This window comes from Paroedura picta, chromosome 18, assembly GCF_049243985.1.
Source record: "Paroedura picta isolate Pp20150507F chromosome 18, Ppicta_v3.0, whole genome shotgun sequence".
Lineage (NCBI taxonomy): Eukaryota > Metazoa > Chordata > Lepidosauria > Squamata > Gekkonidae > Paroedura > Paroedura picta.
In genome coordinates, this window is record NC_135386.1 from 3,602,601 (window position 1) to 3,625,000 (window position 22,400).

General features: G+C 55.6%; 3 protein-coding genes across 9 annotated transcripts in view; 2 read left to right on the top strand and 1 right to left on the bottom strand.

The window, feature by feature from the left end:
- Positions 1–2,092: 2,092 nt before the first annotated feature.
- LOC143827798 (immunoglobulin superfamily containing leucine-rich repeat protein 2-like) lies at positions 2,093–5,585 on the top strand. 3 transcript variants are annotated; one of them, XM_077317699.1, is made up of 2 exons: positions 2,093–2,313; positions 3,332–5,585. In XM_077317699.1, exon 2 carries the CDS (start codon positions 3,339–3,341, stop codon positions 5,430–5,432), a length of 2,094 nt encoding a protein of 697 aa, XP_077173814.1. In that variant the 5' UTR covers positions 2,093–2,313; positions 3,332–3,338; the 3' UTR covers positions 5,433–5,585. The 3 variants fall into 3 exon arrangements, with proteins under 3 accessions (XP_077173814.1, XP_077173815.1, XP_077173813.1); XM_077317700.1 differs by lacking the exon at positions 2,093–2,313 and adding an exon at positions 2,365–2,629; XM_077317698.1 differs by lacking the exon at positions 2,093–2,313 and adding an exon at positions 2,798–3,007.
- Positions 5,586–7,679: 2,094 nt separating this feature from the next.
- LOC143828024 (immunoglobulin superfamily containing leucine-rich repeat protein-like) lies at positions 7,680–17,718 on the top strand. Of its 2 annotated transcripts, none has more exons than XM_077318183.1 (2): positions 7,680–7,832; positions 14,956–17,718. In XM_077318183.1, exon 2 carries the CDS (start codon positions 14,966–14,968, stop codon positions 16,226–16,228), a length of 1,263 nt encoding a protein of 420 aa, XP_077174298.1. In that variant the 5' UTR covers positions 7,680–7,832; positions 14,956–14,965; the 3' UTR covers positions 16,229–17,718. The 2 variants fall into 2 exon arrangements, with proteins under 2 accessions (XP_077174298.1, XP_077174297.1); XM_077318182.1 differs by lacking the exon at positions 7,680–7,832 and adding an exon at positions 11,803–12,425.
- A 1,219-nt stretch (positions 17,719–18,937) lies between these two features.
- STRA6 (signaling receptor and transporter of retinol STRA6) overlaps positions 18,938–22,400 on the bottom strand; it is an 84,874-nt gene continuing 81,411 nt past the window's right edge. For all 4 annotated transcript variants that reach the window (XM_077318179.1, XM_077318178.1, XM_077318177.1 and 1 more), the window contains 3 exons: positions 21,682–21,845; positions 20,464–20,601; positions 18,938–20,269 (listed from right to left, as the gene is read on the bottom strand). In XM_077318179.1, coding sequence (XP_077174294.1) covers positions 20,097–20,269; positions 20,464–20,601; positions 21,682–21,845 — 475 coding nt within the window. In that variant the 3' untranslated portion in view covers positions 18,938–20,096. The remainder of the gene's footprint in view (positions 20,270–20,463; positions 20,602–21,681; positions 21,846–22,400) is intronic.

Genomic DNA, 22,400 nt, shown 5'->3' on the forward strand with positions numbered 1-22,400 from the left:
TGCTCAAAACGCACAGAGGAATGTCTCTCGATCCAGGATCGGTTGAGAAGGTCGGGTTTGAATCCTGCCCCGTCCAGGAGAGTCCTTGAGGCCCGTTTTCAATTTTAGACACTTCAGTAACTGAACCGTCTTGGCTGAGAACCTGCTGAGATTGTCGCTTTGTGACACCGAAGGAAGGAAATCCAATTGGTGGGGAATTAATGAATTCTGTTTTAATTGGAATTTAGTCCTTCTAAGGCCAATGGCACTGAACTCCCACAGAAATGTGTATTGCGTGGAAAATCTAAGCCCTTGCCTAGATCAAGTTACTTTTTAAGATTTGATGTGGGGTATTGTTTCAGGTGCTGATCTGGAAGGTCAGGTGCTGATCTGGAAGAGCGCTCTCAGCCTCACCTACCTTGCAGGGTGCCTGTTGCGGGGAGAGGAAAGGAAGGCGGTCAGAAGCTACTTTGAGACACACAAGGCCTGCTGGGTGACCTTGGGCCAGTCCCAGTTCTCTCAGAGCTCTCTCGGCCCCACCGACCTCACAGGAATGGTAAACTTGTGGGTGCCTGACCAAATCTATTTTCAACTCACATTGTTAAGGGGCAGCTAGGGCAGCTCTCCGAACGTACAAAGATAATTCCTTCCATCTTGCCCACCTGAATGGGAAGGTGTGCATGGCACTCGGTTTAATTCCTCAGTTTTCAGCCATTTAATTTCCTCGGTTTTCAGCCATTTAACTTCCTCGGTTTTCAGCCATTTAACTTCCTCAGTTTTCAGCCATTCTCCCGAAACGGCACAGAATATGTCATATGCCGGATCCGGTGTGATTAATAATGCATCGCTTAATTTAAACCATTCATAAAAACCTCCTCAAAGGCCCGGGGCGAAGCATTCTCCCAAGGACGGCAAATCCTCAACGTTTATGAAAATGTTATTATATTTTCATATAATTCTTGCGCTCCCTTGAAAAGTAATTATAGCCCAAGGAGCAGCGGCATGTGACGCTGAATAGCCATCGAATGAAATATGTGTATGTGAATTGGAAACAAAGTTGGTTGTCTCCGGCCGATGATGAGATCACATATTGAGACAGAGATCTTTGCGCTAAGACCCAAATAGAAGGCAGATTCAGATTCAGATTCAGAGTACCTTTATTGGCATACCTTCGGCTAAGTAGAAGGCATTTCAGGTACAAGGGGATAAGAGCCCTCCTGGATCGGGTCATAGTCTGCTTTCTCCAGTATGGGTTAGCCACTTCCAGGAAATGCAAAATATATGGAGGTAAGGAAAGCCTTGCTGGGTCAGACCAGGGGTCCATCCAGTCCAGCCTCCTGTCTCATCCAGGGGCCAGCCAGTTCCTCTGTAGGGACAAGAACAGGGCAGAGAGGCTGAGGCCTTCCTAAAAACATCAGAAGAGCCCTGCTGGATCAGACCAGTGAAGGTCCATCCAGTCCAGCCTCCCGTCTCACCCAGGGGCCAACCAGTTCCTCTGGAGGGCCAACAACAGGGCAGAGAGGCCAAGGCTTTCCTCTGGCTCTTGGATTCGGAAGTCCAGCATTTGAAAAGATCCAGCGGAAGGGGATGGGAAAGACCCTGGGACCCTGTGCCCCTTTGAGCAGACTCTGGTGGTGTGATTCAGGCGCCTTTGATTTCCTCCAGGGGAACAGCTCTCTGTATCCTGGATGTAATACTAGGGGTTTTCCAGCCCCCGGCTGGAGGTTGGCAACTGTATTATGAAGAATGGGGCTGGGGGGCTGGGTCCAGGCAGCCAGGGCGGTGGCTGCAGCTCCCAAGCGCTGTGCTTTCCGTGGAAGGCAGGAGGGAAAGGGAAAAGCTTTTCCAGCCGGGAGAGGCTGGCGGGTGGGGTGGGCTGGGGAGGGGTGGGTGGGTGGGATAGCCAGGAGACGTATTGACGCGCTAAATATTGCATGGCCTTCAGTCCTGGGGGGGGGGGCGGCCATCCCCCCTCCCCTCCCCGCCGAAGGAGAGGTGGTCTCAGCCATGCGCGCGTCCGGAGCGTCCGGAGCGCGCCGGCTGGAGCGCAGGCAGAGCCGGTTGGGTGGAAAGGGGGCTGGAATTGAGGCGGGGGGAGCGCGGCGGCGGGAGGGGAGGGGAGGGGAGGGCAGAGCCGCTCCCGGCGGCGGCGTGGCCGCGGCGCACAGGCAGGGCTAGAAGGTTGCTGCTCGTCTTCCGAGGGCGAAGAGTTCCGCGGGGCTCCATGGAGATCTGGGCTCGGCGCCCGCAGTTGCGCACGCCTTCTTCGCCTGGTGGGTCGCCCCCGGGGATGCCGCCCTCTTGAAGCCGCTCTCGGCAGCCCCGGCGGAGACGGTGAGCGGGCTGGAGGGGGGCGGCTTGTGGCGGGAGACCCCCGGAGGGCGGCCACCCCCGTGCGCCCTGGCGCCTTGGCGTCAGTCGAGGCGCGGCCGGGCGAGGGAGAGCAGAGAGGCGCGCCGCCGCCGTCGGGGCTGAGCCCGGGGCGGGGGGAGGCTCCGCGCAGCCCCCTCCCCTTCCCGCGTCTGGCACCCCGCAGCCGCCTCGTCTAGCGTCGAGCGCAAAAGGTGGAGGCAGAGCGGCGCGCCGCGCCTCGACGCGCGGACCCAGCAAGGAAGGCGCTCCGTCGAGCCGGCAGGAGCGCGGGGGCGAGGTGGGCTTCTCCGCTGAATGGAGGGGTGGGGCGCAGCGGGGTGGCCAAAGCCGGGAGGGGCGAGGCTTCCCCGAGGATTTCGCTCGGGCGACGCCGGAGGGTCCGTCGGGGCGCGTCGATGCCCCGCTCTCTCGGTGGGAGCTTGGGCTCACCAAAGCTTATCCCCCCTCGCCCCAATCTTGTTGCTCTCTCGGGCGGAGAGGGCGCAGAGGAAACAATACCCATCCGCGGCTCTTTAACTTGTAGATGAGCGTGTGTGTGTGTGTTGGGGTGTGTGTGCAGAAGGGGAGGGCGTGGAGAGCCAGGAAAGGGAGGATGAGAGACGGCGAGGAGCAGAAGGGGCGCACGAAGAGGCAGGAGGGCAGCGCGGATGCTCCGGTAGACCCCCCCCCACCTTCCTTCCTTTCCTCCTGCTAGTTCGGAGCCCCGAGGGGTGTGGATCGGGGCATCATCCACTTGGCACGCCCTGCCGGGTGTCTCCCGGTTTTAGCTGGATTAGGCAGTCGGCGAGGCGGAAGACCTCTGCCTGAGACCCCGGGGAGCCGCTGCCGGCCCGAGTAGCCAATACTAACGGGGGTCTGATTGATGAGTCTTTAGGGAGGGTCCGTGGCCCGTCGGGAGCTCTCCTCTGTGCTGCATGAGGAAGGTCCCCAGTTCAATCGTCCTCACTCTTTCTCTGTCTTTCTCTCTGTCCCCCTGCAGGGCCAAGATGCGCGGCGCGCTGGTGTTGCGCGCCTGGCTGGCAGCCTTGGCGGCCCACCTGGCCGGGCCGTGCGCGGCCTGCCCGGAGCCGTGCGCCTGCGTGGATAAGTACGCGCAGCAGTTCGCCGACTGCGCCTACAAGGACCTGGAAGCCGTGCCGTCGGGGCTGCCGTCCAACGTCACCACCCTGAGCCTGTCGGCCAACCGGATCGCGGCGCTGCGGCGCGGCTCCTTCGCCGACGTGACGCAGGTGACCTCCCTGTGGCTGGCGCACAACCGGATCGCGGCCGTGGAGGCCGGCACGCTGGCCCCGCTGGCGCAGCTGAAGAACCTCGACGTGAGCCACAACCAGATCGCCGACTTCCCCTGGGAGGACCTGCGCAACCTCAGCGCCCTGCAGCTGCTCAAGATGAACAACAACCGCATGGCCCACCTGCCGGCCGGCGCCTTCCGCACCCTGCGCGACCTGCGCTCGCTGCGCATCAACAACAACCAGTTCCGCGCCGTGGCCGAGGGCACCTTCGAGCCGCTCTCGTCGCTCTCGCACCTGCAGCTCTACAACAACCCCTTCGACTGCTCCTGCCGCCTCATGTGGCTCAAGAACTGGACCGAGCACACGCCCATCTCCATCCCCGAGCGCGACTCCATCCGCTGCGCCTCCCCGGAGAAGCTGCAGGGCGTCCCGCTGGCGCGCATCCCTTACCTCCAGTGCGCGCCGCCCGCCGTCCGGCTCAGCTCGCAGCCGGACCTAGAGCGCACCGCACTCGCCTACGGCTTCAGCCTGGCCTTGCACTGCCAAGCCACCGGCTCTCCGCCGCCCGAGCTCAGCTGGGAGGTCCAGCGCGCCGGCCAGACGACCGAGATCCGACGGGCCGCGGCCGAGGACGGCACCGGCAACGAGCTGCCCGCGGGCGCCTCCGCGGGCGATCCCGACGGCTGGCGCGCCTTCCGCAACGGCAGCCTGCTCATCGCGCGTCTCAGCAAGAAGGAGGAAGGCGTCTACACGTGCCTGGCCGTCAACGAGGTGGGCCGCAACCAGAGCTCGCTCCACGTGGCCGTGGCCTACCCGCCCAAGGAGCCGGCCGCGCCGTCGGGCGACCCCAAAGCCCCTCCGGCCAAGGCGGCCAAGAACAGCGTCATGAAGGGCGAGGAGAGGGCCAAGGCGGCCGCGGCCAAGCCCACCCCGCGCGGAGGCGGCTCCCTTCTCCCGGCCGGGCCGCGCAACGCCAGCGCCGTCGGGGGTCCGCCTTTCCGGCCGCCCCACTTCGAGCAGCAGTGCGGGCCGGGCGAGGGCAGCCGCTACGTCTCCAACCGGGCCTTCAACGGGAGCGGGGACCTCAAGGCGCACGCCTTCGACCTGGGCGTCATCGCCCTCGACGTGTCGGAGCGCGAAGCCAAGGTGCAGATCACGCCGCGCTACCCGCCCGCCGAGAAGAGCCACCTGCGGATGCTCTACCTGTGCCCGGTGGGCAGGGGCAGGGGCGCGGGCGGGGGCGGGGGGGCGCCGGTGCAGTGGTCGCAGGTGGAGGAGGGCGTCAACGCCTACTGGTTCCGCGGCCTGAGCCCGGGCACCAACTACTCGGTGTGCATGACGTACCACGGGGAGCCGTGCCAGGTGCAGGTGGTCTTCGCCACCAAGGCCGAGGTGCCGTCGCTGCTGATCATCGTGGGCGTGAGCGTGTTCCTCCTGGGCCTGGCCACCGTGCCCCTGGTGGGCGCCACCTGCTGCCACCTGCTCTCCAAGTACCAGGGCAAGACGTACAAGCTCATCCTCAAGGCGCACCCGCAACCGGACCCCATGGAGAGGCGCATGGCCGCCGACTTCGACCCCCGCGCCTCCTACCTGGAGGAGGCCGAGAGGGAAGGGGAGGAGGAAGAGGAGGAGGAGGGGGGAGGGGGCGAGGAGGAGGAGGAGGAGGAGGGCGGGGAGAGGGAGGCGGAGGGCAGCCTCGGCTTGGCCTCTCTGCCGGAGTCGCAGTCCAAAAGCAACCCGGAGGAATTCGAGGTGCGCTCCCAGTACAGCGACCGCCTGCCGCTGGGCGCCGAGGCGGTCACCATCTCCGAGGAGATCAACGGCAACTACAAGCAGCCGGCGCGCTGAGGCTTCCCGGCCGGCGAAGACCCTCCCGGGCTCCCGGGCGCCCGGGGCAGAGCCAGGAGGGGTGGGCAGCGCCCTGCCAGGCAGGGGGGATCCGGCCGGCGGCTCGGAGGGCCCTTGCTTTTCTTTTTCTCCACGGACGGGGCTGCGCCCCCCAAGGGCACGACTGCTGGGTTTTGTTAGGGGGTTGGGGTTTTTTTTGGGGGGGGGAAGGGGCGGAGGGGACCAGAACCGGATCTGTCGACCGGCTTGGAGCGATTCGGTTTGGGGAAACCGTCCAGAGGGCGCGCTTTGACGGGCGCCAAACGAAAGTGAAGCCCCTGCGACAGTTCTTACTCTTTCATCTCCCCCCTCCCCCTAAATTGGCACGAGGGAAATTGATTGTAAAGACATTTTTCAAAACGGAATTGAAGATCAGGAGGGGAGGAAATGCCTTAAGCTTGCCAGCCCCAGCCTCGCGGCCAACAGGAGCCCCCCCCCAGCTTTTTTCCCCTGCCCTTGGGCCCCCCTGGGGCCAGGGGACCCATTCCTCCCTGCTGGTTTTTGACCGGGCGAGGTTCAGACGGTGCAGCCCCCCCCCGGATCCCCCTCCTTCCCCTTCTCGCCTCCTCCACCCAAGGGGGCCACGCGGGGCCCGGAGCTTTGGGGAGCCCCCGAAGCCGGGATCGGTCCCGCGCCTCCGAGCTCGCCCCCGACTGCCTGGCCGGGTCCCCCCGGGCCGGATCCAGCGTCCGTGGAGCCGTGCTGTAGAAAACGGAGCCGTGTGTGGTGATGTGTGTGCGTGACTTTTGGGGCCCCTCCGTGGGCCGCGATCCGTTGATGGACAGGCCGAGGGCTCACCCCCCCCACCCCCCACCCCCCTCGCAGTTTATAATCTTTGGTGTCGCCGTCCTCCCCTCCCCCCTTGTCGCCAGGCATGTCGCCGTCACCCAGCCGTGATTCTTAAGTGTTGGTTCAGTAGCTGTAGGAAAGAGAGTCGTGTTCGCCTCCCCCACAATGCTCAAGAAGCTAAGGGACAGCCGGAGGGGGGTGTCTTTTTTCTTGCTTTCTTTTGGGGTCCGTTGCCAGTCGGGGAAAAAAAAAAAAATCCAATGCGTCTGTGGCCCTTTGGGATTCTCCTTCGCCTCTTGAAAGCGTCGAAATCCCAAATATTGCAGCCGCAGCAACCACCCAACTGGACGTCCGCCCCAAAAAACGTCTCCGGGGAGGGCGGGAGGGAGAGAGCCGAGAAAGAAACGAATCGTTTCCGTCCCTTTGCCGGGGAACCGTCGGGGCTTTGACGACGCTAACCGTTTCTGTATGTTGGAAAGTCAATAAAAAGCAGATTTGACGTGGACTTTATTTGTAGAAATGGGCAAAAACAAAAAGGAAAGAGGGAAGGCGAGCGCTTACAATTCGGCCTTTCCCTGAACGCCGGCGCGGTCCTGGAGGAGGTTTGGGTGGGATGTGGGTTGGGAAGGGTGCTTTTCAGGTCGAATCCCCCCCCCTCCCGCCCCCAAGCCTCCGCGCAAGCTGGCCCGATCATTCTTGGGCCAAAGCGCAACAAAGAATCCACAGGACTGTCTCCTATTGGGGAAGACTCGCCGGCATGGCCAGACTGGCAAACTTGGCAGCCCCCCAAGCCCTGCCCAGCAGGACAAGGGGGGGGGGGGGTTGCTTAGCCGTAGGGAAGCCCCCGCCTGCGCGGTCGGATGCGCAACCCCTGGGCGGTCCGCGCTTTCCATTTACGCAGCCCGCGCGGATGTAGGCACAGCATAATGGCAAAGCCGGGAATCGGGACCCTTTGAAACTCCGAGAAAGGGCGCCCCTGGGAGCGGCGGGCCCCAGTGGTTGGGCTCCCCCCCCAAAAAAATCTACAGGCTGACCCAGGAAAACTGCTTAGCAGATCTTGAATGCCTTCAAACCGGCGTTGTCTCCCCCGCCCGACGGCCGTTCTGCAGGGTTCTCGCCGTCCCTCTGAACTGGAGATGCCGGATTCGAACCCGGGACCTTCTGCGTGCCAAGCGGAGGCTCTGCCCCTGAGCCACGGCCCCTCCCTGGGGTCCGGCCACGCCTTAGGCTTCCCGGGGACGGCTTAAAACCATGGCTAGCCCAGATGGATTTTGCGCTCGGCCGACTTTGCCCCTCCGCGGGTCGCTTTTCTGACGTCCCAGTGCGGGGAAGGTTTCGTTTCACCGCATCCACCAAACCGGAATCCGGATCCGACCGAGGAAATTCCCCTCTCCCCAAGCGCTGAAAAAGCCGACCTCTGGCTGAACGGCGCGGGTCTTTAAACCGGCCACGCTGCATCATCTTTCACTCGCACCCCGCGCGCCAGGTGGAATGTTTGTTAGGGTTCCGCGCCTCCCCGGCTACCCGCGGGAGAGATCGGCTGTGCTCGCCGGGGAATGGAAGGAGGAAAAGGTAAACATTTCCCAGGGCAAGCTAAGAAGCGCAGAAGGGGAAAGAAAGAGAGAGAGAGAGAGAGAGAGAGAGAGAGAGAGAGAGAGAGAGAGAGAGAGAGAGAGAGAGAGATTGACCCCCCCTTTAGCTAGATTCGGTTATATTTTGCAAAATCTACCTGGCAAAAAAATTCAACTAGAATAAACCGTATGCTGGAATGAATGTAGTTAGTTTTTAAGGTGCCACCGGACTCCTTAGTCTGGGACTTCTTGGTCTTGGAAGCATTTTGGAGGATATCTGGACCACCCCCCCCCCAAAGGGCTGATGGTTTATTATTTTTTTAATGATCTCATTTTTTGAGGAAGTCCCTCCTAGCAAACACACCAGTAAAATGTAAAGGGAGGGGGAGAGCATCAGAGAAACCAAGTGATTTTTTAAAATTGTTCCTAGTGGAATGCAATGTAAAATCCAGTGATTTATTGGATTCGTATTCTACTGATATTGGTTGCCTGATCAGGATAGCCAGATACCATCAGAGCTCAGAAACTAAACAAGGTCGGCCCTGGCTGGCCATTTGTATGGGAGGCCAGCGAGGAACACCAGAGTCACAGACACTGACCAATAGGTCCTGTGCCATAAACACACGGACACGTTTTGCAATGCAGCCCTTGTCTCAACAAATGCACAGGAAGAGCCGTGGGGATAATTTGCCCAGCAATGATGTATCCCAGCTTTCCGCGTTCAGGAAGCACATTATCCTTTGCCCCAAAACATCTGGATCACATAACATCACCGCTTCACGACTGTGAACCTTCAACATGCTTTTCTACGACGTATTAAGAAAGAGACGTTCTTTAGAACAAATCTACCTGTTCTCTGCTAGAAGTAAAAGCTCATTGGTTGAGGTTCAAAGCTAACTCATATTGAGTCAGGTCCTTGGCCTATCAGGTTTTTGTTTTGCTAGAGATGTCAGGGATTGAACCTGGGACCTTCTGCCTGCCAAGCAGAGGCTCTGCCCCTGAGCCAGGGTCCCAGATCAAGGCCTTCCCCATCCCCTCCTGCCTGGTCCTTTAACTGGAGATGCCGGGGATTGAACCTGGGACCTTCTGCAGGCCAAGCAGAGCTCTGCCCCTGAGCCAGGGTCCCAGATCAAGACCTTCCCCATCCCCTCCTGCCTGGTCCTTTCAACTGGAGATTGATTATTGGCAGGCTACACCAGGGCCAGTTCATTAAGACCACCTCCACACCTCCAGATTTACACCTCGTGGATTAAAGATGAGACACAAGATGAGACTCTCTTTTCTCTCTGCTGGTAACAATATCAACATTTCCAGGGTGCATTAGACACGTACGGAATCCTCATTAAAGATAAACGGCCTCTCGCGAGCCGGTTTTAATTGAGTTTTACGCTTTAAGACATACGGGGAAGAACGGGAGATATGTCTCTCTCTGCAGCCATTTAATTAGAGTGTAATAGATTTCTTCTCCCCCCCTTCATGCTCCCTAATATTTCTACTGGGAATCTAGCTAGGATGAGATATCAGAATCGGATTACACGGAGGCCTTCCCCTTTGGACCGGGGACAGGAGAATAAAAAGGGAGAAGACCCAGTTGTGGGTTGTGTAATATCATCAACAAACTGATAATTTGAAAAAAAAAAAAAACTTCTGAGGATTCAGACTTCCTCTATCTTCCTCTATCTCTAGAGCGCTGGGGAATTACAATCTATCTTGAACCCATAACGGCCCCTTATAGTGAATGAGATTCTTAGTCCATCAAGGTCAGTATTGTCTGCTCAGACTGGAAGCCGCTCTCTGAGATCTCAGGCCGGACGTCTTTCCCGTCACCTCTGGCCAGAACCTTTAGCTGGAGATGCCAGGGATTGAACCTGGGGCCTTCATGTAGAGGCTCTGCCCCTGAGCTACTTCCCCACTCCTGGTCTGCTGTCCATGGTCCTGACCTTGCTACGGGTGAGATGGTCCCACCAGGGAAGGTTCAACCTGGAGAAGAGGAAGCTAAGAGGGGACAGGAGGGCTCTCTGGAAGTATCTGAAAGGTTGTCATTTGGAGGAGGGCAGGGATAGGTTCCTGTTGGCAGCAGAGGATCGAACCTGCAGTAATGGGTTTAAGCTACGTGGAGAATAGTACGGGCTAGATATCAGGAAAATGTTTTTCACAGTCAGAGTAGTTCAGCAGTGGGATAGGATGCCTAAGGAGGTGGGGAGCTCCCCCTCACTGGCCGTCTTCAAGCAGCGGCTGGACATAGACTTATCTTAGGTGCTTGAGGCTGATCCAGCATTGAGCCGGGGGTGGGACTAGATGGCCTGTGTGGCCCCTTCCGGCTCTATGATTCTACTTCTGGCTCCACCTCTTCCTGTCACATGATCATGTGCTTGACGCTCAGCGGAGCTGGTTCTGAGGCCTGGAGCTGAAGGCCCACTTGTTCTTAGCTCTGTGTGTGGTTCGCCGTGCTGTTGGGGAGGTCAAGAGTTAGGGAGGGCTATCTCTCTGCACGTTTGGCATGCAGAAGGTCCCAGGTTCGATCCCCAGCATCTCCTGTTCAAGCTTCAGGCTGTAGGTGGAATTTTGCAACCCATCTGGCTGTCACAACTCAAATACCACCGTTCAAAATAAACAAGCAAGCATCGGTACAAAGCACACCCGGATTTCTTTGGCTGCGAAAGGCAGCTTTCCCTTCTGCATGGGAGAGACAGCCCTTTTCCGGGGTAGCCTGTCAGAGAAGGACGCTTCGTGCCGGGAATGGCGCAAATTGAATTTCCATCTCCAAAGGGACCCATCCCTTCCTCTTCCTGACCGAGCTGAAATGCAGGCCAGAGGGGGAGGGGGACACAGAGACTCCAGCGAGCAAGAAGCCCCCTTTGTTACCACTGGCTTGTTTCCACCCACGTATAGCAGCGTATATTGGCTCACATCCCCCGTGCTCCTCAGGCTGGGGCCCTGGAGGAGCAAGAAGAAAAGAGGTTTGATGAGGGGTGTGTGTAGATTGGCCTACCCCAGTTCAACAGGTCTGGGGGGGGAAGCAGAGAGGGTAAGGAGAGGAAAGAGGGAGATCAAGCGGGGCAGAAATAGACACAGAGGGACTTTGATGAAGCCGTCCCAGTTTGTTGACCATCCTGGGTGTCAGAAAAAGCCATCTAGGTTTGAAGCTCCGTTGAACCCCAGCAGCAGTAGTAAAACAGAGGAAAACAAGATGGCCAGTCCTTGAGCTGAAATTCCCTCTCCAAGGAGCAGTGTGGACTTCAGTCCCTAGCCAAAATAAATATTCTCAGTCAGGCAGGAGGTGTAATTGGGTTTGGCTTCATCAGTTATTCATTGGGGAAAGGGGGGAAAAACACACACACACACACACACACACACAATGACTTTTTCCCTCCCAACTTCTTCTTCCCCCTCCCTCCTCCATCACAGCCTGGAGGAGAATGAAAGTGTAAATTATTAAGTGAGTTTGTGCAGTGTGGGGAGGGGGGAGAGGGAAAGCTGGTGAGAAAGTCTGTCATGGACTACGAAGGGCAGGTGAAGTGACTCTCCCGTCTGCAGCTAGGGAAGACCAGAACTGGTGGTGGGTAAGACCTGGGGCTCAGGGGCAGAGCCTCTGTTTGACAGGCAGAAGGTCCCAGGTTCAATCCCCGGCATCTCCAGTTAAAGGACCAGGCAGGAGGGGATGGGGAAGGCCTTGATCTGGGATCCTGGCTCAGGGGCAGAGCCTCTGCTTGGCAGGCTGAAGGGCCCCGGTTCAATCCCTGGCATCTCCAGTTAAAGGACCAGGCAGGAGGGGATGGGGAAGGCCTTGATCTGGGACCCTGGCTCAGTGGCAGAACTTCTACTTGGCCTGCCTTGCAGGGTCCATCCCCAGCATCTGCACAAACCAGGCAGTATCTGCACGATAAACCTCTTGTGCTGTTTACCAACTGTATTATCCTCTGTGAAACAGGAAATGATAGCTAAAGCACGTTATCCAACTTGGGTGGAAGTGAGCTTCCATGGCAGAATGGGGATTCGAACTCGGGTATCCCAGATCCTGGCCTGGCACTTTAAGCATGGCACCGCCACAAGCGTGTTCCTTGGGGTCGCCTACAAAACCCCAGAACAATTCTGCGCCTTGCCACGGACTGCCTCTTTAAGGGAATTTATCCCAAGAAAGGGAGGGATAAAAACTGGGCTTCTGCTTTCAATTGGGCAAGATCAGCATATCTCTTGAAAGTTTGCAGCCTGTCTGCTGGGGAGGGCCGGGTTAGGAGAAGGCCCAGAGAAGGCCCGGCAGGGGCAAAAGAGATCTATAGATCCCAGGCGGGTGTCCAGGGGGTTTCTCTGGACCCCTCAAAGACAACCTGGGTGACGACAATTAAGCGGGGGATAGGAAGCACTGCATTTTAAAGCAAGGAGCTGGGAGAGGCTGGCGTTTTTTTGGAGAGGCCTGTGTGGAAATTCACTCCCCCTCCTTTCCCCCTGGCTCACACGGAATTGTAGGCAGGACTTGGTTGTTATTAATAACATTTTTGGAATGTGTGAGTCGGAACGGGGTCGGATGTAACTTTTGTGCAGTTTTCTGGCTGGAACTCTGCAGATGAACAAGCGAACGGGAGCCTGCAAAGAGGTAAAACGAAATTGGGGATTTTTTTTTTTAAACGCCGTCTGCCTTTCAATGATAAAGGCTTCCCACACCCAAATGCATTTTGGCTTCTCTCTCTGGGCTTCTTCTGAATCTCGAGGTGCTTCCGAAACCAGATAGAAGCCCTTGGTTTCTTCAGTGAGTTGACTCTGGGCTGGGGTTTGCAGGGGGGGACAGCTCTGGAGATTTTGGGGGTGGAGCCTGAGAGGGGTGGGGCTTGGGGAGAGGCAGGGGGGGATTTCAAAGGGGTGCAATGCCGTAGATCCCAAAATTGGCCACTGTCTCTAGGGGAACTGGATTTCCAAAATTGGCCACTGTCTTCAGAGGAACTGATTGTTATCTTCTGGACACCATTAGATGTTCCAGATCTCCAGCTGCTACCTGGAGGCTGGCAACCCCCTGGTAACAGTGATTATCTGTGGGTATTTTGACAGCTCAGGCATGGAAAGAGCTTAGCAGGGGAGAAAGGGCTGCAGCAGACCAGAAATAAGGAAGTCGATGAGGTCAGCTCCACACCCATAGAGGAGCCAAAGACCGGGAAATAATTTTATCTTGCGGAACGAGAAACAGAACATAAACCGTGTCCTCAGGCTCTCTTGCAGAATGGCTTCCGGGCAGCTTTCTTGAAAGCAAAAAAGGCAAAACAGCAAACGGGCATTCATTCCCCCCCAAGCCGTCGACGAGGCAGTCTTGCACGGCGGAATGCTGCGTTAGACAGCTAGCGTCTCAAGGGAGGATGTGGCTTTCTCCCTGCGAAGCTACATTTCTGGCTGCAGGGATCCCCGTTTGGGGGGAGGAGGGAGTTCTGCCGCGTGAAATCTCCTGGGCCATCTGAAGCGGGACTTACAATCTAGCAGCAGGAAAGAGCCAAAGTCCAGGAGCACCTAAAACACGAACAAAATTCGTGGCGGGGGTGAAGCTTTCACACAACTCCCTGCTCCCTTCTTCAGATACAGCTAGAAGGTGGGTCCATCTGGCATTTATGAAATCACTCCACTCCTCAAGGTTTAAGGACAGACGGACTCACCTTCCGGCGGGAAAAAAGAGCCAGAATTCAGGAGCAGCTTAAAGACTCTCAAAACGTATAGCTGGAGAGTTTCCATGCGTCACTGAGACAGCAAGTGTCCCATGGCCCTATAAACCCGGACAAAATTTGCGGCCGATTACAAGCTTTCACCAGTCCCCGCTCAATCCTTCAGACCCGAAGAAGCGAGCAGTGAAAGACGCTCTTTCCCCATCACTTTGTCGGTCTCGAAGCCGCTCCTGGTCTCTTTTCTCCTGCTGTGACAGACTAATCTCTCGATCTGTCCTCAAAGGCGGAACGACAGTGAGCAAAACGCAGAAAACGTGAGAAAACCCTCTGTGTTCGTGCGAGGGGGAGAAATCGGTGTGGGATTTCTCCCTGTGTTTGGCTCTGTTTGGTCTCCAAAGGCAACACAGCCGTCGCGACAGGGATGCCAGACATTCCTAAAAACCAAAATAGGGAAGACCCTGGGAAGTAACGATGCTGAGATGGCTTGGAGGAAGCTGGCTTGCGATTTTGTTTTGACGTTTCCTCTGTTCCCGGCCACTGCTCTCTCCTTCCCTAAGGCAGCAGGTCCCGTTCTCCGTGAGAACTTCCCAGGGGAACCCCGGCCTTTCCCCTATATCCTGCTTTAATGGACTCGGCCACAAGCAGTTCATAGACGAGTGGGAAGGGGCCAGACAGGCCGTCGAGTCTAACCCCCTGCTCAAAGTAGGTCTAAACATCCAGGAGAAAAATCAGTTCCTGGCATTGCTGTGAAAACAGGAAACCGGGCTCTTCCACTGACCTTGACGTCCCAGGTTCAATCCCCGGCATCTCCAGTTAAAGGACCAGGCAGGAGGGGATGGGGAAGGCCTTGATCTGGGACCCTGGCTCAGGGGCAGAGCCTCTGCTTGGCAGGCAGGAGGTCCCAGGTTCAATCCCCGGCATCTCCAGTTAAAGGACCAGGCAGGAGGGGATGGGGAAGGCCTTGATCTGGGACCCTGGCTCAGGGGCAGAGCCTCTGCTTGGCAGGCAGAAGGTCCCCGGTTCAATCCCCGGCATCTCCAGTTAAAGGACCAGGCAGGAGGGGAGGGGGAAGGCCTTGATCTGGGACCCTGGCTCAGGGGCAGAGCCTCTGCTTGGCAGGCAGAAGGTCCCAGGTTCAATCCCCGGCATCTCCCATTAAAGGAAGAGGCAGGAGGTGACCCAGAGTGTCGAACTGGATGGGCCATAGGTCTGACCCAACATGGCTTTTCTTATGTTCTTAGTTTTGGGTCAGTGATGCTCTGTCCTCTTGGGGCTTGGGAGGGCAACAGTGGGAGGGCATCTGGAGGTCCAGCCCTGCTGGTGGACCTCTTGATGGGACCTGGGATTGGGCCACAGAGTGTGTGACTAGATGGGCCACCGGCCTGATCCAACAGGGCTCCTCTTACGTCCTCAATGTTTCAGAAAGTTGACTGGAGCAACATAACCGCTACCCACCACCTCCTTTTCCTTTTGCATCCGAAGGGGCAGAATCATGGACCTGCTTCTCTTCTTCGGAGCCGTCTTCCTCGCGTCTGGAGTTCAGGCCTGCCCCAAAGTCTGCATCTGTGTGGCGAGGAGGAACTACAGCCGTCACATCGCAGACTGCTCTTACAAAGATCTGCACACCGTCCCCGTCGGCCTCCCCTCCAACGCCACCACCCTGACGTTGTCCGTCAACCGCATCGCCTCCCTCCAGGAAGACTCCTTCGTGGACCTGGGCAGCCTGCAGGGCCTGTGGCTGTCCTATAATGAGATCAGCACCATCGGGAAGGACACCTTCGGCTCCCTGGCCCAGCTGAGGAACCTGGACCTCAGCCACAACCAGATCACGGATTTCCCTTGGCAGGACTTGCGAAACCTGACCGCCCTGGAGCTACTGAAGTTCAGCAGCAACCATCTGGAGAAGGTTCCTGCAGAGGCCTTTTCCACGCTGAAGGAGCTGAGGTCTCTGTGGCTGGATAACAACAGGCTCGCCCTCCTCTCCGAGGGGACCTTTGACTCCACGCCTTTGCTGTCCTTGCTGCAGATCAACAACAACCCATTCCATTGCTCCTGCAAGCTCTGGTGGTTGAAGCAGTGGCTCAAGGGCACGTCCGTCTCCACCCCAGAGAAGGAATCCATCACTTGTGAGACTCCTAAGGACTTGAGAGGTCACGTTCTCGGGAGAACCCTGGCTCTGGACTGCACGCTCCCATCCGTCCAGCTGACCTACCACTCCATCTTGGACAATTCCGTCTTGCCCGATGGACTCAGCCTTCTTTTGGACTGCGGCGCTGTGGGGAATCCCCTGCCGGAGATCGGGTGGCGGATCCAGACGTCCGGCCAAACGGTAGCGATCAACGGGCCCAATGCGGAGGAGGGAGACTCTCTAGCCGCCGCGAGAACCGAGGAGGCCCCAGGGCGTTTCCGGGTCTTCAAGAACGGCTCCATGGCCATCTTGAAGTTCAGCAAGGCAGACGAGGGCGTCTACACCTGCCGGGCCGTGAATGACGTTGGGTCGCGGGAGGTGTCGGTCGAGGTGGCTTTGAGCAGCTCGGAAAACGCAGCGGATGACCTCCTCCGGAACGACATCCAGGCCAGCAGGCCCCGATCCCAGCCGTGCGACAAGGACGAGCTTTCCCAGCCGGAAGAAAAGCTGGTGGTCATCTACCTCACGCCGATGGGGTCCAAGGCGGCTACGAATGGAGGGATGCTTTGGGGACCTTGGCAGTGGGGCAGGTGGATTGTGCTTTTTTCAGTCGCTTTGTATCCTTAAAGCTCTTGAAATCTTGTTAGTGTAGAAATGTAGGCCTGGACTATGAAGGTAGAAAATGGAGACACACCTCTCGAACGGCACAGATTGGATCAGGGTTTTTCCGCAGCCTCTAATCTGGAGAACCGGGTTTGATTCTCCACTCCTCCACATGATCTCGGGTGGTCTTGGGCTGGTCGCAGTTCTCTCAGAGGTGTTCTCGCAGAGCAGTCCTCCCAGAGCTCTCTCAGCCCCCACCTACCTCGCGGGGTGTCTGTTGCGGGGAGAGGAAGGGAAAGGTGTTTGTAAGCGGCTTTGGGGCTCCTTCGAGTGCTGAAAAGCAGGGTATAAATAAATACTTTTCTTCTATACATTCCCGTAGGTGGGGAGTCTGTAGGATAGTTCTGCATCCTGAAGCCCTGAATTTTGCATTTAGATTACATTCTTGTTCTAGTTGTAAAGCTAACAAAGGAATCTAGTTTTTTTAAAAATTGGGAGAAATCAAAGTTCTCAGGTAGGACTACAGCCCTGCAGTGGTGTGTTCAAGAAATCCCTCCCCAAAGAGGATCACCATGTTCTTTCAATATTGGGTTCTCTAACTTTTCTGAGCCTGTGGGCCCATTTGGAATTCTGACAGGGCCTGGTGAGTGCAGCCACAAAATGGCTGCCGAGGGAGGTGGCATCAGCCACAAAATGGCTGCTGAAGGAGGTGGAGTCAGCCACAAAATGGCTGCCGAAGGAGGTGGAGTCAGCCACAAAATGGCTGCCGAAGGAGGTGGAGTCAGCCACAAAATGGCTGCCGAAGGAGGTGGAGTCAGCCACAAAATGGCTGCCGAAGGAGGTGGAGTCAGCCACAAAATGGCTGCCAAAGGAAGAAGAGCCAGCCACAGCTTAATTTTGCGAGTAACACTGTAGAAACATCGGCTGCACTTGCAGCTGTGGCAAAGCAACATAAAAAAAATCTGCACAGCCAATCAAGTCTCCAAAAGCCACTCAATACATTTGCTGGGCAAAAGCCCTACCTCTCAGCTCCTAAAAACGCTCGGCAGGCATAGGAAAAGGTGTCCAATCCAGTTCTTCAGAAATATTGTTAAAGGCAATATTATTTTCAGAGGGGATTTGAATCCGATTGTTTTCCTTTGACAGCCAGCTGTTTATTATCTCTCCCTTTTTCTGCGGGATCGTTCATTTAGTTACAGGTTCTTTTTCTCCTCCTCCTGTTTTTATAATGTTTTATTATTCAGCTGCTTTATGAAAGTGTAGTGATACAGGTTTGGCGAGCTCAGAGATAAGAACAACAATACAAAGAAGATTGCTCTGGTACGGGAGATGGTAAACAAAATCCTTGTCGAATTCTTCGTTTCCAACGGTGGTCTTTTTGGGGGAGAGGAAAGCTATAATATGAACCGTGTTGTCGTAGAGTTCTGGTATTACAGCTGATGGATTTGTAGATCTTTGTTTTACTATGCAAGGATACTCTCTCTTTTTTTTTGTAATAAAAGTTTACGAAAGGATTTCCCATTTTCTGAGGTACTTCATTGTGACCCTGTTCTTAAGGTTGCCATCTCCCAGCTCGGCAATTCCTGGAGATCTGGGGGAGAAGCTATAGGTAGGTGGTACAGAATTCCCTAGATTCCCCCTACCAAAACATCCCTTTTCTCCATGGGAACTGATCTGTGTAGTCTGGAGAAGAGCTGTCATTCCGGGAGATCTCCAGGTCCCACCTGGAGGCTGGCATCCCTATCAGCAAGGGACAATGCTCACTATTTCTCACTATTCGACTGACTTTCCACCCTCTCTCATGTGACTCAGGACAGATTACATCATTCGATCACATCTAGGAAAAATACAGCAGTACAAACACTGAATTATTAAATAAGCATTAGAATCCAATCCAAATTTGAGTCGCCCTCCAGTATTTCTTCCTGTACTAAAAAAGAAGAAAGGTTGTGGGGAATGGGAGGATATTCTCAGCTCTATTCGGAATTCAAATAAGGCTTTGGTGGGCAGGCTGGTCTAATTCAGATGTCACTTTGGGCCTCAACCCTGGGAAACAGGTCTGTCCTAAAAATCCTGAGGAACCATTCAAGGTTCCTCAAGGCTCTGATCTCATTTGAAAGATGGTTCCACCACACTGGAGCCAAGACTCAAAAGGCCCCGGACCTTATTAAGGCCAATCTGATCTTGGGACCGTGGACCCCAAGCACGTTCTGCTCGCCAGATCTTAAGGCTCTCTGGGGGACGCCCCTTGATGGACCGAGGATCTGATGCAGTAGACAGCAGTTCAAGCTCTCCAGTTCTCCAGGTTCTCCAGCTAAAGGATCTCAAGTCACAAATGCTGGGCAAATCCTCTCTCAAACCTGCTTGGGCTTTCTGAGGCCCAACACAGTGACATGAGAAATGCCCAGAAGAATCATGGCGTAAGGGGGAACAGGAATAATTTGTAATGTCCTATACAGCTCACAGGCTGCCTGAAGAGCCAAGATTACTCAGAGTTTGGCTGCTAAGCAGGGTTGGCCTTGATGCACTGAGGGAACACCAGGTTGCTATCCAGAGGAAAGCCGATGCAAGCCATCCCTCTTTGCTTCTTGTCCTGACCTCGATGGCTCAGGCTATCCTGATCTTGTCAGATTTTAACGTGGTTTTCTCTCCCCGCCTCCCCAAGAGCCATTGCAAGTGAGAGCAGATGACTCTCCACCTTGCAGGCCTCTGCAGATAACATAACCACAGGGAAACAAGGAAGGGACGTTTATTTATTTGCCGGAGATTTTTGCAACTCACAGAGTTCTACCGCCGTTCTACTTAGCTGGCTTCCGAGCTCACCCGGGCCAGCTTTCGGCTACGAGACGTCAAAAAATCGCTTAGCCAAAAGGGAGAGGGGGAGAGAGAGAGAGAAGGAGTTATTCCGCAGTCTACCAGAAAAAGAGGACGCTCTGGCACCCGTCCAGGAGAACGCGAGCGCCATCAGGTTACGCAAAACAAAGAAACTGTCTGACTGCATTTCGGTTGTTGTTTTTTTCAGGCGGGAAGGAAGACAGCGGGAATAGCTCAAGGGCACGTGCTCCCAGTAGACAGGTGCATCTGGCAGTCCTTTTACGAATAAAGGGATCTCTCTTTTTCGGTGAGATGTCTTGCACTCCCATTCGCCACAATTATAATCCACTTCTTAAAGCCATTTCGAAAATTGAATCTGTCCTGATAATGGCTCGGCTCTGCCTTGGGGAACAGCGCAGGAGTTTCAAAAGACGGCCCCAAAGAATTCCCCGAATTCAGCGTTTGGCACGCAGGTGACGAATCCTCCTAACGTCTTCTATGAACCCATTTCTTGTCTTTCTTGGTCCTTCTTCACGGTCCCCTTCCCATGCTGTTCTGGGACCCGGTTTTCCCGCTAGCCTTAGCGCTCTCCTGCTGGATCACATTCATGGGGGAGGTAACCTGGATCCGTCCCGTAAATCTGACCCGCACACTTAACAATCAAGACACGGCCAGTGCCTGAGGACTAGAAACTTGGGGCTCCTAATAGCATTCCCGCATACACTGGAATGAAGAAAAAGGCACACAGGAGGATAAACCTAGGAGGGGGAGGAGGAGATGGGGTGGGGGTGGGGAGACACAGCACATTTAGATCCATGCAACTCGGTTCGAAGTTTGAGTTCTTCCCATATTGATCAGACCATCTTGGGTCCTGAAAACACACGGCGGGGACCTCAAGGCGACCAGGCTGCAGCCTCGAGGTTAGACTACAAAACAGAGGCCTCTAGAGTTGTAGGGTGTGAAAGGCGGAAGAGGGGGTGTACAGGAATCACGAGGGGGCCCGCAGCATCAAGAACTCAGGGCCCTTTCCCGTAGCACCGTCCGTCGTTGTCCCCCAAAGCCAGGGGGCGTTGTACTATCAAGGTATCACCGGGCCAGGTTGCATCTTGTGGGCTGTGGAGTTTAACAGTGCCCCCTTCCGGTAGGGCAGAAGGGAAGGGTTGTTGAGGAGGGTGTACGCCAGCCACCATCGGGCACAATTCTGCTTGTGATGGGAGCCTTTCGACGCCGGCTGCTTCATCAGCATCACTCCTATCGAGAAGAAACACAAGCAAGCTTGATCAGAAAAAAAACAGTATTCTGAATGGTCTCCCCTTGCTCCGGAGGTGGTGGGTAGCTAAGCTTGCTGGGCCAGGCTTGGGAAGTGCCTGTAGATTTGGGGGTGTGGCCTGTGGGTGGGGCGGGGCCTATCCACGGCTAGGCGGAGCCAAGGACGGAATGCTCACCTTCTTCTACGTCACCGGGCTGGGGTCCCTTTGGCCCCCGCGGGCGCTGCGATTGGAGGAGCAGCCAGCAGAAGGCTTTCATTGCGGGGTGTGATTGGCTGACCTCGATGTTTAAGTAGTAGCAGTAAGTGCGGTAGCCTGGAAGGAAAGGAGGGGGCCGGGTGTGAGAGGACGTCACCGAGCACGGGGCATGCATGCGTCCGACTCATGCGCCAGAAAAAAAAAAAAAAAGGATTTGCCTTTAGCGTTGTTGACTCCTAGGCCTATTCTGCACACAATAGATAATGCACTTTCAATGCACTTTAGAAGCAGATTTTCCTGTTCTGCACAGGACAATCCAGCTGCCAAAGCACATTGAAAGTGCATTATCTATTGTGTGCAGAATGGGCCCTAGTTTCTGGGTTCACTGCCCCAATTTATTCTCATCTTAACATGCCTTTTCTCTCTAATGTCAAATTTTAGGAAGTTTGAGTCCACTGTGTCAGAGGGGATGCTGGACTAGACAGACCATCGGTCTGAGCCTAGAAGTATCTTCTGATGTTCTTATGAAGGCCTTGGCTTCTGTGTCCTGCTGTTGGCCCTCCAGAGGAACTGGGTGGCCACTGGGTGAGACGGGAGGCTGGATGGACCCACTGGTCCGATCCAGGAGAGATCTTCTTATGTCCTAACAAAGGCCTTGGCCAACCAGTTCCTATGTGAGACGGGATGCTGGACTAAGTGGACTATTGCTCTGATCTAGCTGTACTCTTCTTATGTGCCTATGTTCTCAACCAATTTTGCAAGGTAAAGGAAGTTTGCATCTAGTTTGAGCGAAACATTCTTGGCTACTATGATCTGACTAACAGTCTAACGATGTGTGCATGTAAAAGGCTATTTTTGATTTCTGACCCCCTCCTCCCAGGCCAAGAAAAAGATACATGCAGGCAAAATCGTGACCTCCGAAAGTCAATAAGCCAGAACAGTTAAATATTTTGTAGCCTAGCCCAGTAATGAATCGGTCCCAGTAGACGAATACCTGTTTAGTTATCCAGTCCATTAGAGATTTCCAATTCATTTTCCACCCCCCCCCCCCCCCCAAAAAAAAAAAGAATTCCAGTGGACGTTTTTAAACAGGGGCGCTGTAAGATGCAAAACTAAAGCCAGTCCCACTTTCTTAAATTAAGTACATGTACTTAAAAGGAGCCCTGAGGAACTGAGCATGCCCGGAATTCCTCTCACCTGGATCGAAGGCCTCCGTCCCATGGCCGAGGAGGCTAAGGTCGAGCTGGCAGAAGTGGAGGATGTTGTAAAGAGCAATCGTCAGCATCCTCCAGACGCCAGCCAAGACCCCCACCAGGACGTTCACTGGAAACAGCAGATATGTCACAATGTACAAAGCCCGCCTGCAGAGGGGAAAGCAGAAGGTTACCCTCCTACATACTCTCTCTTTGGCCTCTCTGTCCAGTGGTAAATGAGCCGGTCATGCGTCTACGACAAAAAAGAACATTACAGGTTCCTTAATGGCAGCAGATATTTCCTCTGTGGGGGCTAATTTTCTGGAGACAGTCTCCAGATGGCTCTCTTGTTCAAGGGTCAACAAGAAAGCCTATCTGAAAGCCCAGTTTCCTCCTTCCAGCTGGGGCGGAGCAGATGCTTTTGGAAACCCCACAAGCAGGCCTGAATGCTGCGTACGCAGCCCCACGGAGGGGGGGGGGGGTAGACGGAGACCACACAGCAGGGGCTGTTTCCGCACAGGAAAATGACACGAGGAGGAAGCTTGAAGCTGCTTCACAATGTCTGGGCCAAGGTCACCCGGCCGGCTCTAAAAGAGCTGGGACTGTCCCAAGGCCATCCAGCTGGCTGCATGTGGAGGGTTTGCAGTTTCAGAAACAAGGGGAGGGAGCTTGGAGAAGGATGAACAAAGGGAGGATTTCAGATGGGGGGAGAAACATGGAGAC